This window comes from Apodemus sylvaticus, chromosome 12 (assembly GCF_947179515.1).
Source record: "Apodemus sylvaticus chromosome 12, mApoSyl1.1, whole genome shotgun sequence".
Taxonomy (NCBI): domain Eukaryota; kingdom Metazoa; phylum Chordata; class Mammalia; order Rodentia; family Muridae; genus Apodemus; species Apodemus sylvaticus.
In genome coordinates, this window is record NC_067483.1 from 16,737,781 (window position 1) to 16,755,247 (window position 17,467).

At 38.9% G+C, this 17,467-nt stretch overlaps 1 protein-coding gene across 3 annotated transcripts in view; it reads right to left on the minus strand.

The window, feature by feature from the left end:
* Positions 1–17,467, minus strand: part of Pign (phosphatidylinositol glycan anchor biosynthesis class N) — a 127,259-nt gene that overhangs the window by 43,034 nt on the left and 66,758 nt on the right. For all 3 annotated transcript variants that reach the window (XR_007980427.1, XM_052200217.1, XM_052200218.1), the window contains 2 exons: positions 11,767–11,875; positions 6,668–6,770 (listed from right to left, as the gene is read on the minus strand). Coding sequence is in view for 2 of the 3 variants with exons in the window: in XM_052200217.1 (XP_052056177.1) it covers positions 6,668–6,770; positions 11,767–11,875 (212 nt within the window). In the remaining variant the exon portion in view is untranslated. The remainder of the gene's footprint in view (positions 1–6,667; positions 6,771–11,766; positions 11,876–17,467) is intronic.

Genomic DNA, 17,467 nt, shown 5'->3' on the forward strand with positions numbered 1-17,467 from the left:
GCAGCTGCTGCTCTTACTCAGGACCCAGGTTTGGTGCCCAGAAGCCACCTGGTGGCTTACAAGTCTATCATGCCAGTTCCAAATATCTGTTGTCCTCCTCTGGCTTGTGGAGGCACCAGGCACACATACAGTTCATATATGTGAAGGCAAAACAGTCATACTCATAAAATAAAAATGAAATAAACCTTAAAAAATAACTGCAGTAATATTTCAAAATCTGTAAGTATTTTAGACAAGGGTAGGAAAAATACATTTAAATTTGAACTTTAATAGCATCTGTTTTTGAACTTCATTAAATACTGAGATAATTACATGCTTAAAATAGTAGAAATATTTTGTGAAAATCATCCCTAAAGTAGGTAACAACTATTTATTAATAGGAAAAAAAAGAAAATGCAAAGAATATTCATTCACCACAATCTAAGAGGTGTACAGAGGGGCAACAGAAGGCCTTGATGTTCACAGCACAGTGATCATCAATGCCCATGAACCTCCCTATGCTGGAGAACAGTCGACTTGACACAAAACAAAAAAGAAGTACTCAAGGAACAAGCCCTTTCCCAAACAGCTCTGCTCTAGCTTGAGGTAAGCCTCCATGATCTGAGCAAGTGCTGTATTCCAGCACTTACCATGCTGCTTGGATTGCACATACACGTTAATACCCTTCTAGTTTATGAACAGATCCTGGCTACCACAAGGTCTAGCTTACAAGAAGTTAAAGAATAACAAACTTGATCCAAAACAAAAACAAAAACAAAAACAAAAACAAAAACAAAAAAACCCCAGTGTAACCTTGCTTCACTTACTACTATTGAACTCTAGTCCATATGACATCATTTCCAAGATATAAAAATGCAAATGGTACAAATGCTTTCAATTCTACCACAACAATAAAACAAAAGTACTGAAGTCTGGGCAGAAACAGCTGGATTTGAGGAAATATATACAATCACTCAGTGTTTAGGATGCAGGATGTCCTAGGATATGAACACAGATTATACACACGAGAAAATGCCATTAGCAAAAGGTACAGAAAGCTGTACACACAAAGCAGAGTCATTTATAGCTCATTAAAACTGTACTTGGCATTCTCATGTGAAGAGAAGATTACTCAGCATTCCTGAGGATGGTATGATAAAATCGCACCTCGCGTAGTCTGCCGTAGCCCAGTTGCTAGCGTGCTTTCCTCGTATGAAGCCCTGGGCTTCATCCCACCATGGAACAAACTAGAATGTTAGCAGCACATGTTATAGTCCCAGTAATCAGGAGGCAGAGGCTGAAGAATCAAAGTCATCCTTGGCTACATAGTGAGTTTGAGGCCAGCCTGAGCTTCCTGAGACTTTGTCTCAAGAACAAAAAATAATATTTTTTTAAAAAAATTGGGAACAGCTAAATAAATTAAAGTATATTCATATCATAAAATATTATGCATCTACTAAAATGGTAGAGGAGGATATTATTCACATAAGAAAATGCTTCTAACATAAGGAGAAAAAATTAGAAAAATCTATCTGTACTATGACTAATTACATGTTAAAAGACAAAATTAAAGTTAGAAAGAAATATACCAGAGCCTCAACAATAAGGTGAATCACTTCTTCCTTTACCCCACTTTACTGGAATTGATGTAACAATAATTTAACCTTTCTGTTTGTTTGTTTGTTTGTTTGTTTGTTTGTTACAATGACTTAAAACACTGGGGAAAAAATTAAACTGCCTGTACCCTGGCCATTGTTTAAGATTTAGTTCAGCCACTACTCCACATGAACCGCTCACTGCAGGCCTGTGTACAGTGGCATGCCCTTGGTGGGACCGCAGTGCTCAGCACGCTGAAAAGAGAAAGGAAAAGCGTGAGCAATCAAGAGAAGGAAGGTGCGTACTCCAGGAAAAGGCCGACCGTGAGTTTTAAAAGATTTGCTTATTTTTGTTTTCTATGAATGAGTGTATTTTGCTTGCATGAACACGTGTGGATGCTTGGTATGCAAATATGCCAGAGGGCTCTGAATCCCATGGAAGTGCAGTTACAGAAGGTTACTAACACCATATGGGTTCTGGGGACAGAACCTGGGCCCTCTGAGAAAAAGCAGCCAGTGCTTTTAACTGCCTCGCTGTGGATCCAGCCCCATGGCACCATGACTTCTACAAACACTTGCAGTTGTACGTGAGCATCATACTTTCTAATAACACATAACCATAAACACATCACAGTACTTCAAACAGAGGAATGGCCCTTTTCTGAAATATAGACAAGATCTCGGGTAGAAACAGTCCTTCTATGAGACTTTATCTCTAAAGACAATATTTCATACACAGTCTGCAAATCTAAACTAATAAGGGAAGATCAATAAAATGCCACTGTGGACTTGAAGAGAGTGTAATGGAATGCTGAACTTTCAGTTGCAATCAGTTGGTTTGGCCTTGGACAGACTGAAATGGGATGAAAAGGCATTGGGACCTGTGTTATATTTTGTTAAGCAAAGGGATAATGTAAACAAAATTTCAAAGGGAAACATTTAACAACTTAACAGACAACTATTTTCAAGAATTATAATAGCTTTCATTTGTATAGCATTAATTCAGGGCTGATTACTAATGAATCTTTCTTACTCATTAAATCAAGAATACATTGTTGGAATTTAAGATTACCATTACTCTGTTTCTGTAATATAATAAAGGTGTATTAAGAATCTCTTATGTCTGAATATTCACCAAATTATAGTAAGGAACTACATAGTTCGTAACTTTTATAAGGAATAAGGGTAAGAAACCAAGGAACTTTACTAACCTAAGTGACTAGACCACATTATTTTATGACCATTTTTCAAAGCTAAATAGATTCTGATATTGAATGGTGTCTCTTAATGCTTTCATTAGTAAGGCCATACTCAACAGTAATATTCTCATTTCAGTCATGAACTTTCCTGGTTTTGATTTGATGTCATCTGTTTGACAATCCACTTTGTATCTAGAGTCTACAAGGACTTTAGTGTAGGTTCCTGAGGATGTTAAGGTCCATTGGAAGAAGCTTTATGTCTCTCTAATACTTAGTGAAAACAGCTAAGATTCCTAAAGCGTGATTCAGGCCTTGGACCCTAGATAGCTTTATAAGATCATTTAAATGGACAATAAGTAGTATCTATCTAGCTTTGAAAGATGTCTATGGTGTCTAGTTGTCACTAGAGCCCCTCTCATTAAAGGTTCTCACACATCCTGTTTCTTTTTCTTTCTCCCTGACATAGTTGTGGGACACAGCTATGAGCAGATGGCAGGAACATTATGAAAACTTTCCTCAGTTGCTTTAATAAAGAAATTTTGTGCTTTGCTTGTTTGCTTTAAAACTTGAAGTATGTGAGAACCTAGGTGTTCTTATTCAAGAGTGATAAACCTAATTTGAAAGTCATTACATTTTCCCACATTATTGGTAAAATTTTAGCATAAACAATTCTGTTATATTAGTACCCTTCAAAATAAAATATGCAGAAGTTTTTAGCACCATAGTGAATTCTGGGCTGAGTCTAATTTGGATCAAGTTCCCATGTTTTAGCCAAACGTTGAACTGGTGTTTATTTAATTTGTCTGGTCTGTTTATCATTTGTTCTAAAGAAAAAAAATTAAATAAAATTCAAATTCAAATGGCAAACTGGGCTTGATGACATGCCTGGAGGGTCAGCACTCAGGCATCCAAAGCAAGAGGAATTAGGAACTATACTACTGCTACACAGTGAGTTTAGTGTGTGTGTCTGGGGGTGGGGGGAGAGGAGGAGGGGGAGGCAGAAAGATTCATCCCTTCAAAGTCAACATGGAAACCATAAAAGGCCTTCACTGAATTTCAAAGTAATGTTCCAGGGTTTATGCCACATCAATGTCAGATTCTTTATTTAAATCAACTTGGTAAGAAAATTTCAATTCTATTTTAATTGCACATGCCTTTAATCTAAGCACTTAATGCAGAGCCAGGCAGAGCTCTGACTTTACTGGTCTATACAGTGAGATCCTATTCTAAAACAAAAAGAAAATAACCTCCAGTGTTTGAAAGAGATTTCTGTTTATATGCATGTGTTTTCATGCCAGTGTGTGCTCATCCATCCCAGTGCAAACTCAGAGGCCAGCAGAGGGCACTGCATCACTCAGCGGCAAGGACAGCTGTGAGCCCCGCCATGCAGACACTGGGCACCAAAGTCTTGTCATGCAATCTTAACTGCTGAGCCATCAATCCAGCCCCAGAGAATTTAAATTTTAAACAAAAATTAATTAACTGTTTTGGAAATACTCTCAAGTTTCTTTTATTAAGAGAATTATCTTAATTGCAAATTTCTTTTGGTGGTGTTGAGGCCTAGCACATTTGGACAAGCTTTCAACCCAAGTTACATCTCAAGTTAATGCACATTTTAAAATGCTTTAAAGAAAAAAATTTTCCCAAGGAACAAAGCCACAAACACACTACATTTAGCAAAGTGCGAAGTCCTCCTTGTTTTGAGTAGCCTACTGCAGTTGGGTCTAGTTACCTTTGGAAGCCATGCTGGACACTGGTTCTTGTCTACCTTCTCATGCTTTAGAGTAGAAGTTCTCAACCTTCCTAACGCTTGACCCTTCAATACAGCTCCTCATGTTGTAGTGACCATAAAATTATTTTTGTTGCTACCGAATAACTGTGATTTTGCTAATGTCATAAATAATAATGTAAATATCTAATATGCAGGATATCTGATATGTAACCCCTACAAAATGGTCAGTCAAGCCCCCCACCCCCAAGGGGTTTTGATCCACAGGTTGAGAACCACTGCTTTCAACTAATCTATGGGCATTTTTTTTTTAATTTAAAAAAGTCAAACTGCCAGTTTAGTACGTAGGGGCTGCTGTGGTGGTATCGGCACTGTCGGGTGGGAGGTGGGGGGACAGATGAGTGAGCCTAAACTGCTCGCGCCATGGAATGGGAGGCACCCAGACAAGAAGGATACTTCAGGGTCTTGAGCAGCTTTACCTGAGGTCTGCTGCCAGCTCTGTTCACCCAACAGTTTACTATGTTCAGCATCACCAGAGGATTGCCCAAGCTTTGTAAGGTGCCACTATGCCTTCCCTTACATAGTATCCCCAGTCACACACTCTGAAAAAACCACACTGGGCACAGTGATCTTTTATACACAGAAAACCCAACACTACTAATAGCAATAATGAACAAGAAGGATGAGATCACAACTGGAAAAGCAGTGTGGTGGTTTGTATATGATTGGCCCAAGGGAGTGAACCTATTAGGAGGTGTGGCCTTGTTGGAGTAGGTGTGTCATTGTGGGTGTGGGCTTAAGACCCTCACCATAGTTGCCTGGAAGTTAGTCTTCTGCTAGTAGCCTTCAGATGAAGATGTAGAACTCTCAGTTCCTCCTGCACCATATCTGCCTGAATGCTGCCATGTTTCTGCTTTGATGACAATGGACTGGACCTCTGAGCCTGTAAGCCAGACCCAATTAAATATTGTCTTTTATAGAACTTGCATTGGTCATGGTGTCTGTTCACAGCAGTAAAACCCTAACTAAGACAAGCAGTGACCTACAGCCCACCAGCATCAGTGTCACAAGATAGCTCTGTTACTAGAGGAAAAAGTCTCTGGTGCCAGAGCTGAAGTCTATTGTTATGACAAAGGGAAGGTCATACTGATTGTCCGAATGTTTTAGGTTCAGATGATAAAAGCTGTTAGGGATGTAAGCGTTAAACTAAAAGTTACATTGGGAACATACAATTTGTTTTAATTTTTTTCAAAAATTATTTGTTTACTTATCTGCTAGATTCTTGTCTTGTAATAAATATGTTACTTATTTTTTAAGTGCAATAGGAAGTGGTGATACTGTTCTGTGTTGAAAATAAATTTGTTTTGTTCCTAGCTGTACAGTTATTTAATGGAAGAGAGAGCACAGCACTATGCAAAAATGCATTAAAAGAATGCAACAACAACAAAAATTCCTTCTTAAAATGTCTTTAAAACATAAAATTGTGTCATAATATATCAGGATTTCCTAACACTATAATTAAATAAAACTTTAGCATCTCCAAGTAAAAGCAGATGGCAGACAATAATATGAAAATGATGAGAAAAATAAAGCAACTTACAGAACAAGTTATCTACTCACATATAGAATAGAAAATACTTATAACTTATCCTTCGAGATTTAGAGAATGTTCTCATTTCCAAGCTTAGCTACTAAAGAAGAAAAGTCAATTTAGCATTTAAACTTTACAACTATATTTTGAAATTATATTTTAAGAAAAGTTTATACCTATATATTTATAACAATAATAATTATAGAAGTCATGAACTTGAGAGTGAGGGGGGACACAGGAGGAGGTAGGAATGGGGAAGGAAGGTATATAAATAATGGAAATATAGTTCTCAAGAAGAGAGAGAGAGGAAGGAAGGAAGGAAGGAAGGAAGGAAGGAAGGAAGGAAGGAAGGAAGGAAGGAAGGAAGGAAGGAAGGAAGGAAAGAAGGAAGGAAGGAAGGAAGGAAGGAAGGAAGGAAGGAAGGAAGGAAGGAAGAAAGGAAAGAGAGAGAGAGAAAGAAAGAAAGAAAAAAAGAAAGAAAGAAAGAAAGAAAGAAAGAAAGAAAGAAAGAAAGAAAGAAAGAAAGAAAGAAAGAAAGAAAGAAAAAAGCAATTAACTAGAAAAAGGCTTATACCCTGTGCTTAGGAGCAGGTAGGTCGACATCAGGGAGAGAAGTATGCTGGCCAGCCGCTGAGAGAGAGCTGTGGAACTCAGGAGTGGTACCACCAGGGAAGAGGCTGCAAGAAAACAGAGCCAGTACTGAATCAGTTCTGCAGACCCAAGCACCAAACCTCCACTTACACAGCTTAGCATCTGTGTGATCTGTAACAAAAGCCAGAGATTTCTGTAAGAAAACCAAAACATTGATATTCTTTTTTTATTGGATATTTTATTTATTAACATTTCAAATGTTATTCCCTTTCCCACTTTCCTCTCCGGAAACCTCCTATCCCACCCCCCTTCTCCTGCTTCTGAGAGGGTGCTCACCCCCCAACACCCACCCATCCACCAACCCACCCACTCACTCCTGTCTCTCTGCCCTGGCATTCCCTATACTGGGGCATTGAGCTTTCACATGACCAAGGGCCTCTCTCCTCCTATTCATGCCCCACAAGGCTATCCTCCGATACATATGCAGCTGGAGCCCTGGGGTCACACCATGTGTAATCTTTGATTGGTGGTTTAGTCCCTGGGAGCTCTGGGTGGTCTGGTTGGTTGATATTGTAGTTCTTCCTATAGGGTTACAAACCCCTTCAGCCCTTTCTCTAACTCTTCCATTGCAAACCCATGCTTAGTCCCATGGTTGGCTGCAAGCATCCATCTGCCTCTGTATTTGTCAGGCACTGGCAGAGCCTCTCAGGAGACAGCTAAATCAGGTTTCTGTCAGCAAACACTTCTTGGCATTCACAAGATGGCTCTAGTGTGGGTTTAGTGTCTGTATATTGGGGAAGGATCCCCAGGTGGGGCAGTCTCTGCTCCCGGCTCTGTCTCCAGATTTCCTCCTGTATTTTGTTCCCACTTCTAAGAAGGACTGAGGCATCCACATGATGATCTACCTTCTTCTTGAGCTCCATGTGGTCTGTGAATTGTATCTTGGGTATTCCAAGCTTTTGGGCTAATATACATTTATCAGTGAGTGCATAGTGTGTGTTCTTTTATGACTGAGTTATCTCACTCAGGATGATATTTTCTAATTCCATCCATTTGCCTAAGAATTTCATGAAGTCATTGTTTTTAATAGCTGAGTAATACCCTATTGTATAAATGTACCATATTTTCTGTATCCATTCCTCTGTTGAAGGACATCTGTATTTTTTTCCAGCTTCTGGCTATTATAAATAAGGCTGCTATGAACATAGTGGAACATGTGTCCTTATTACATGTTAGAGCATCTTTTGGGTACATGCCCAGGAGTGATATAGCTGGGTCCTCAGGTAGCTCTATGTCCAATTTTCTGAGGAACTGCCAAACTGATTCCCAGAGTAGTTGAACAAGCTTGCAAACACAGCAGCAATTGTGAAGTGTTCCTCTTTCTCCTCATCCTCACCAGCATCTGCTGTCACCTGAGTTTTTGATTTTAGCCATTCTGACTGGTGTGAGGTGAAATCTCAGGGCTATTTTTGCACTTCTCTGATGACTAAGGATGTTAAACATTTCTTTAGATGCTTCTTGGCCATTCAAGCTTCCTCAGTTGAGAATTCTCCGTTTGTTCCCCATTTTTTAATAGGGTTATTTGGTTCTCTGGAGTCTAACTTCTTGAGTTCTTTGTATATACTGGATATTAGTCCTCTATTGGGTGTAGGATTGGTAAAGATCTTTTCCCAGTCTGTTGGTTGCCATTTTGTCCTATAGACAGTGTCTTTTGCCTTCCATAAGCTTTGCAATTTTATGAGGTTCCATTTGTTGATTCTTGATCTTAGAGCAAATGTCATTGGTGTTCTGTTCAGGAACTTTTCCCCTGTGCCCATGTGTTTGCGACTTTTCCCCACCTTTTCTTCAATTAGTTTCAGTGTATCAGGTTTTATGTGGAGGTCTTTGATCCACCTGGACTTGAGCTTTGTACAAGGAGTTAAGAATGGATCAGTTTGTATTCTTCTACATGCTGACAGTTGAACTAGCACCATGTGTTGAAAATGCCTTCTTTTTTCCACTGGATGATTTTAGGTCCCTTGTCAAAGATCAAGTGACTGTAGGTGTGTGGTTTCATTTCTGGGTCTTCAATTCTATTCCACTGACCTACCTACCTGTCTCTGTACCAATACCATACAATTTTTTTTAATTTTTTTCTTTAGTGATATATTTTTTATTTACATTTCAAATGATTTCCCCTTTTCTGGGTCCCCACTCCCCATGAGTCCCATAAGCCCTCTTCCCTCCCCCTGTTCCTCGATCTACCATTTTTATCTACAATTTTTATCATTATTGCTCTGAAATACACGTTGAGGTCAGGGATTGTGATTCCCTCCGAAGTTCTTTTATTGTTGAGAATAATTTTCGCTATCCTGGGTTTTTTGTTATTCCAAATGAAATTGCAAATTGCTATTTATAAGTCTATGAAGAATTGAGTTGGAAGTTTGATGGGGCTTGCATGGAATCTGTAGACTGGTTTCGACAAGATGGCCATTTTTATTATATTAATCCTGCCAATCCATGAGCATGGGAGATTTTTCCATCTTCTGAGATCTTCCATTTCTTTCTTCAAAGACTTGAAGTTTCTGTCATAAAAATCTTTCACTTGATTGGTTAGAGTCACACCAAGGTTTCTTCATTACACTTCATTTTAATTATATTAACTGATGTTTTCTCAATTTTATTCAAATTAAATTACTATACTAATATTAACTCCTAAATAAATAATTTATTTTCTAACGAAATAAAATGTATTGCTTTATACTCAGCAACTTGTCTTTCAGACATTTATGTCCTAGTTTAAAGACAACATAGTCCCTAGAAATAGATTATGCCTATTATCAGAGAAGTTGACAACTAGAGTTGTAGTGTACTACCTGATATATTAGAAGCAGGAGAGAATGATGCAGGTCAGAGTAGAGACATTACCCTAGAGAACCAGATCCCTCTAGTTGGACAAGGTGATGAAAAGGGGGCTGCAACAGCAACACAAACTTGTTTTGTCTACTTCAGAGAGAAACTCTACACAATTGCCTAATATCCGGGGCTCCAGAGTAGGAAACTTGGGTGAAGCTTTGCCAATTCACTCACTGTTTCTTTTGGGGGGAAGAGTGGCTGGGAGGTCAGGTTTATTAATCCATCTAAGGAGAAGTTTATACATATGTCAAGTAGGATGACATTCAAGAAAACTTTCCTTTAGTTTTAAGTGCAATCTCACCTATAGTATTAGCTGTTATCTTTATAAGTAACTAGTATCTTGTAAGGCAAGCTAAATATACAGATGATTTTCATTAAAGCTATAATTTCCTGCAAGATTCAAAGCGCTACAAGTCCTACTTGTAAAGCTTTAGCTGAGGTATGTAGCTGGGTCAATAATGCTATTTTCTGATACATATTATAACTACAAGAAATAACTTGCAATGTTTCTTATTTTAAGTGAGGTCAGAAGCATTTCTTGGTTGTTGTTTGTAGATTCTTTTTTTTTCCTCCAAAATTCAAGGCCTCAGGCACGTTGGGCAAGTGCTGTATCACTGAGCTACAGCCCCAACAAAAACCAGTTAAAATGAAACCAATTTTTCAATATTGAATATTTCATCTTGGTTTTATTTTTGTCTGAAGTAATAATAAGGTATTAAAGAGAAATTAAGAGCCTCCATTCTAAGTGACATAAACATATTAATATGTTATTAAATTGGGCACTTATGAATTTAAGCAAAATATGCCTGCTGTAGGACACCATGGCGCATCAGTGTTGAGGGTAGATCTTTAGAAACACTGCAGACTTTCTCTGAGTTGTTCTTACATGCCTCATATACTTGATAGAACTCTTGAAGCTAATACCTAGCTCTACTAATACCAAGGAAGTAATTTCTTATTTAAAATATTCCCAGGGAAATAATTATGTAGATTGATTGATTGATTCTAACTATAAATTTCTTCTCTATCACCCCAAAATGAAAATGTGATCAATATAGACATGAATAAACTATATAGGATATCCAAACTGCAGGCAGGGGTAGGATAGCAATTCTTCCCTAGCATGCATATGTGATCTACTATAACCTATGATACCAGGATTAGGGCTACAATCTAGCTTAACAAATAATGGTCTTCTCCTCTCCTCTTCCTTCCCCTCCTCTCCCCTCTCCTCTCTTCACCTCTTTTCAGACAGGGTCTCACTATGCATTCTTGGCTAACCTGGAACTCCCTGTATAGAGTAGGCTGACCTTGAACTTAAGAGAGACACACAAACCTCTGCCTCCCTAGTATCAAAGGCATGCACAGTCAAGGGTACTGTTTTTGGTTTTGTTTGTTCTCTTCTGCTTAGTTTGAGACAGTGTGTAGACCTGTTTGGTGTGGAACTCAGGGAGATCCTCCTGCCTCTGCAAGGGAACTTGAAATACTGTGAGCAAAAAGTACAAATAATTGGATTCCTACAGCATCCTTAAGCCTTTCCTCACTCAGCTCCCTGTGTATTCCTGAGGCATCTCCTGAGGCAGATGTGAACTACCATGTGAGTACAGGCAGCTCACAGTGTCCATGAGAAAGCAGGAAGCATGCAGCCACGGAACTGTTTCTCCATCCCCAAACCTAACACTCTTAAATACAGGTGCCATACAGAGAAACATGACTACAAACACATTTGTAGCTTTATAAAATATGCATCATGCTGAGATATAGCTAGTGAATGTTGGCTCTGAAAAGGGAAACATAAAATTTAATCATTTACTAATCTGTGTAAGACCTGAAAATGTAAAGATTGACAGGAAAATTAAATATATATGGTGCATATACAGTATGGCATATTCATAAAAACTTCGTTTCTAGAATAGATTCAATATAGAGATTTAATACTTTTATTAGATATTCATTAAATACACAGTCTAATTATCGATTTTCTATCCAGTAATTCTTATTAATTCATATTCACAGACTTCTACTTTTCTTTGTCAAATTCCAGAAGGAACTAGAAATAATAGCTGGTGACAGCTTTCCTTTATCAAAACTAATTCTTTCAGCCCAACAATGCAGACATAACGGTATCATTTTTAAGAAAAGTGACTGGAGGTCAAGTTTTCCCATTTGTTTTGAGTGGCCACTTACCTAATGTTGCCCAGCTCACAATCTGATTCATAAGAGGCAGGCCTTCTTTCTTTAACAGACTGTAGTGGGTGCTGTACACCACATACATAGAGAGCACCGTACTCAGCATCTGAAAAAACAAACCAGCTTAGCAAAGAGATGGCAGCAACAGTGATACACGACCAAGATGCCTAGGCGATGCTGAGAACAACTGGAATGCAGCTGGAACAGTGGAATCACAGCAGGCTGCCCTCTTGTACTCCAGAGCTACATGTTAGTACTGCTCTGCTGAGCCAGAGACTTGCCCAACGGTAACATGGGGCATGCACAGTATCAAGAGTGCTGTTGCATACCTCATCAGAGCTTCTATTTATAAGTATCTGTCACAAATGTTGAAGGCTTCTTAAATTATGCATACAAAAAGAAGTGGCTAGTCTAGTGCCTTTCCCTCCTCTGTTCCTCGCACAGTACTATCTGTATGTTTATTTATTCAATACAGTTCTGTGGTCTGTATATTTACCAGGCCCTGGGGTTCACTGTAGTTACTGTATGGGAGGAGTCAGGTTAAAGGCTGTTTTCATAAGAAACTACTTCATTGCAATATAGTCTTTCCTTTTCATTTATATTGTCTCTTTTTGTGCTGACATGTTAAGAGTTGAACATTTTTTAACAGACTCCTTGTGCACGACAACCAAAATATAATTCAGCTGTATAGAAAAATGAATACTGATCCCTGATCAATAGTGGATTAATTACCATTTTTAAGACATGAGCTGAAGTGTGACTACAAAAAAATAAGCTCTCTGAGTTTAGATCAGTGATTTCATCTAATCCTAAAGATTACTTCAGTTTGTCTTTTTGGTGAACCGATTAAGACACAAACATTTCTGTGAATAAAGCTAAGATGCACTCCTAGGATCCTTTCTATTGTAAGACATTTTCTCAATTCAGAGATGCCAAAATTGGGGGGAAAATGTATGCTTTGGGATCAATAAAATATGTCAGGCAGCACAGAAATTAATGCAAATTACTAAACATAATGCAGTAAAGAACTTTGTAATGGAGTTACATAATACTCAGGGGTATTTGTAACAAAGTATATAAGAATTTAAGCATGATATTCCTCAGTCTTCTGGAGTGAGAATCAGAAACACACGTTCCTGTCAAAGCTTTCATTACTGTGGGAGGATTCTGTCAAAACTACTCCAGTTTTAGAGGAAAGGCAGTGTGCTATTTACAATGAAGCATATGTTCTAAAGCTTGATAGGATGTTTACAAAGGATTGCTTCTCTTCTTATGAGTTCACTGTTGCTCTCCAAGAATGAACATAACTTACTGCATCTTTTAATCATGGTTCTATTTTTGTTTCACACACTTTTGAAATAAATGATGGTGTTTTGTCCTGAGTAACCTTTTTAAGAAAACTCATATGGTTTGGTTGAGCTCCAGTTATGGTTATCCATAAGAAAAGGGTAGAGAAGCTGGTGTGGAAGTTGTAAAAAGGGAACTCATGTTGGTGGGGCACGTTGGATACCAGTCTGGGGGTTTCTCAAAAGGTAGAAACAGAACTGATAGATGACCTGGCTGTATCTTTCCTGGGCAAGCACCCAAAGTACCTTATATTCTACTACAAAGACACTAGTATACCCATGTTTCCTGTTACTCTACTGTTACTCACAATAGCTAGGATTAACTAGCTGCCATAATAACAGAATTAACCTGTATCACTATTAGCAGATGATGGGTCAAAAAAAGTAGCACAATGGCATTTTCCTGAGCTTGACTGGCCATGACCGTCACACACATGAACCCACACTGCCATGCACCACCCCTAAATGAGGACATATTAGAAGTGGATAGCTGTGGGAGAAGGAGCATCATTCTTTTTGAGGGTGTTCCCTTGGCTGGTTTCCCATGCTCCAGTGAATGGCCTCACACCCATGCAAGTATGGACAGAACTAGATGGACTTAGTGGTACATCTACCCAATGGAATATTATTCAACTGTAAAGTAAAATGAAATGATGAGGTTTGTGAGTAAATGGATGGAAGTGAAAATAATCATTGTGAGTGAGATACCTCAAACCCCAAAAGACAAATACTATGCTCTCCTATATTTGGACAACAGATTTGATCCTTTAGATATATGTGTTTGAATTAGAGTACCAAAATATTACAGGAAACCAGTAAGGGGTCAACCAGCAGGGCACTGAAGTTGTGGGCCAGTGGGATCCCAAAGACCCTTCTCAATAACATTATAGGCTAATGCCATTGCTCTTGGTTACCGTCCAAAGCTTGACCGTAAGATTTCTGCTGAAGACACCATATGTGTGCTTTATCAAACATGGAGAAACTAAGATGGTGCCAACCTGGAAGCTTTCACAGTGTGGGAAGGTTCTGCATGTTACTAAGGAAGAAAAATAATCAACAGTCTTATGCAGCTACAGTGATGTCAGGACTGGGGGGTAGGCCCACCGGTGCAATAGCTGCACAATTACAGGAGCAACCACCCACTTTCTGCTAGGGCTTGATTTCCCTGACAAGATAGAGCATATTCCTGGGATAGGTAATTGTGCCCAAACTACTGCCTACACGAACTCGCAGCGGCTGTGACTGTGCTGCATGCACAGACCTGCAGGAGATTAAGGAGCCAAAAGTCCAGCACAGACGGGGTGGGGAGCACATAAAGTCTCATCCTATCAGAGAAGTTACTGGTTTCTACACGATGAAAAATTTTCTTCAGGGAAATGGTCATATATAGGTAGCACAAAATAGATTCAGTGGGTTTACATAGAAAGCACATGAAGTTGGGAAGGATCCGTGTTGGGGGGGGGGGGAAGAAGGAATTGGAGGGGAAGGAAAGAGGAGTGGATTTGACCAAAGCACGTTATATGCATGTCTAAAATAATAAAAAAATAGCATAGCTTTTGGAGCTGGGACAGCAGAAGGGTAAGAAGTAGATGATAGAGTTTCCTAGTATCCTTGCGGATCTGCCACTGGAAGAATCGGACTTTAATAAGGCTTACAAGATCAGGTTTTAGTTGTGGTGCCCAGAGACTGAGTTACCATTTTCTGAACTAAGTTTCTATTGCATTTTCCTTCATTTGGCGGCTTGTCAGCAAAGCGTGGGTTTGCCAGATGTGCACCACAAAGGCTGTGGGGGATCTGAAGCATGGGGTTGGTGTGGTAGTGACCCACCACTGGGAACCCAGCTAGCTGGGTGGAGACATTCCAGGAGCTCCAGGCCAATGAATCTCCATGAATCTCTAGTGCATGGCCAGCCAGGCAACCAGGGCGGAGAGTTAGAGGCACAACTGTGGTAATGTGCCAGTTCCACTTTTTAAATATTTTTCCCAAAAGATGGCAAACCAATGTGCTGACTGAGCATGAATCCATTAGAAATTAAAGAATCTTAGCCTGGAGTTAGAGTTTTATTTTATTCCCTTTCTTTTTTTTTTTTTTAAATGAGTAGCTGGGTAGCATGAGATGAGTCACTTGGGAATTGAAACATAGAAAGCAGGCTCTGAGGTCCCTGCCATGGGGAATGCTGGCTGCACTAGGCAGAGAACTTAACAAGTAAAAACTACCTGCTTTCTATAGGCAGATATTAGTGAAAGTTTGAATTAATTGCTTTACAGATGGTATAAGATATATTGCTCTAATATGTCTTACAGGATACTCGATTTTTGTCTAACGTGGGCTCCATGGGAATTCTGGGTTAATATCCTGCTTTGACTAGCTGCCTGCTTATAAGTACGTATCGATAGAAGTGTGAATCAATTGTGTTAAGATGGTATAAAGATATATTGCTCTAATACGCCTCACAGGATACTCATTCTGTATAATGTGGGCTCCACAGGAATGTTGGGTTTTATATCCTCTTGGCAACATAGGAAAGGCCAATATAGGAACATACAGTATCTTAGTTTACATCATTTGTTTTGGATTGTCTTAATTTTTAAAAAGGGTGTGATGTTGACTTTTGTGGTTATATTATTCCTCTAGGAGAGAGATCAAAATATAGGTTTTTCTGGCTACTGGCTCAAGGATATGCTGATTTGGGAGAAAGGATTTATGTTTGCATATTTAGAAATGGTGATTAGTGCCTATACAACTTCCAGAGTAATATGGATCAGATTTGATAGAGGGAGACCCCCCCCCCCCAAGAAATAGATTACGAAGAAACAAAAAAGTTATCTTGATAATATTAAAATTTTCTTTTGAGATTTGTATATTACAGAATATAGAGCCCTGGTGAATTTCCTCATCAGACATGCTGAAGTGACCTGTCTGAACTCCTGATGTTTTGGTGTTTCTTCCAGACCGAGTCAGGACACAGACATCAGAGACTAATACAATCGATGGCATGGACTTCTTAAGGCTAACCATCTCCCCCATTTTCCCTACCCTTCCCACCCCCTTAAAAAATATCTCAATGCCCATATTCAGCTTGAAGAAGTTATAAAGAGTCTTTGACCCAGTTCCCTGAGTTTTGCGGCTGGAGGTGGTTATTATAAGTTGTCTTTCTAGGGAATGGAGAAATGGTCATAACTGGAAAAGGGCGGAATAGCTAGAATTTATTGCATAGGTATAATTTCATTTGGTAGAAATCTTTTCAATTGTTACTAAGCTGAGGTCATAATTTCTTAAATGGTACATAATTTATTTTGATGCAAAAATCAAGGGTTTCATTGATATTTCTACTGATACAAAAAATTGTAAGTATAAGGATTAGACCCAGTCCTTCTATAACTGTTATTTTAATCTGATCTGAGATGTTTAAGTCTGTGAGTTTAGGACCAAATTGCAAACTCATGGCTCTGAGTTTATTGTTAGGGTATTTTCAAGATTTTAATTAGAAATAGCTGAGAGTTTCAGTGTGTCTGGTTTTATATGGAGGTCCTTGATCCACTTGGACTTGAGCTTAGTACAAGGAGAAAAGAAACTGGGGAAGAGCCTTGAGCACATGGGCACAGGGGAAAATTTCCTGAACAGAATACAAATAGCTTATGCGCTAAGATCAAGAATTGACAAATGGGACCTCATAAAATTACAAAGTTTCTGTAAGGCAAAGGACACTGTCAAAAGGACAAAACGGCAACCAACAAATTGGAAAAAGATCTTTACCAACCCTACACCCAACAGAAGGCTATATACAAAGAACTCAAAAAATTAGACTCCAGCGAACCAAATAAACCTATTAAAAAATGGGGTACAGAGCTAAAAGAATTGTCAACTGAGGAATACTGAATAGCTGAGAAGCACCTAAAGAAATGTTCAAAATCCTTAAGCATCAGGGAAATACAAATCAAAACAACCCCGAGATTCCACCTCACACCAGTCAGAATGGCTAAGATCAAAAACTCAGGAGAAAACAGGTGCTGGTGAGGATGTGGAGAAAGAGGAACATTCCTCCACTGCTTGTAGGAATGCAAGGTGGTACAACCACTCTGGAAACCAGTCTGGAAGTTCCTCAGAAAACTGGGCAAGATACTACCAGAGGACCCCATTATACCACTCATGGGCATATACCCAAAGGATTCCCCAGCATGCAATAAGGACACATGTTCCACTATGTTCATAGCAGTCCAATTTATAATAGCCAGAAGCTGGAAAGAACCCAGCCATCCCTCAACAGAGGAATGGATACAGAAAATGTGGTATATATACACAATGGAGTACTACTCAGCTATTAAAAACAATGAATTCGTGAAATTCTTAGG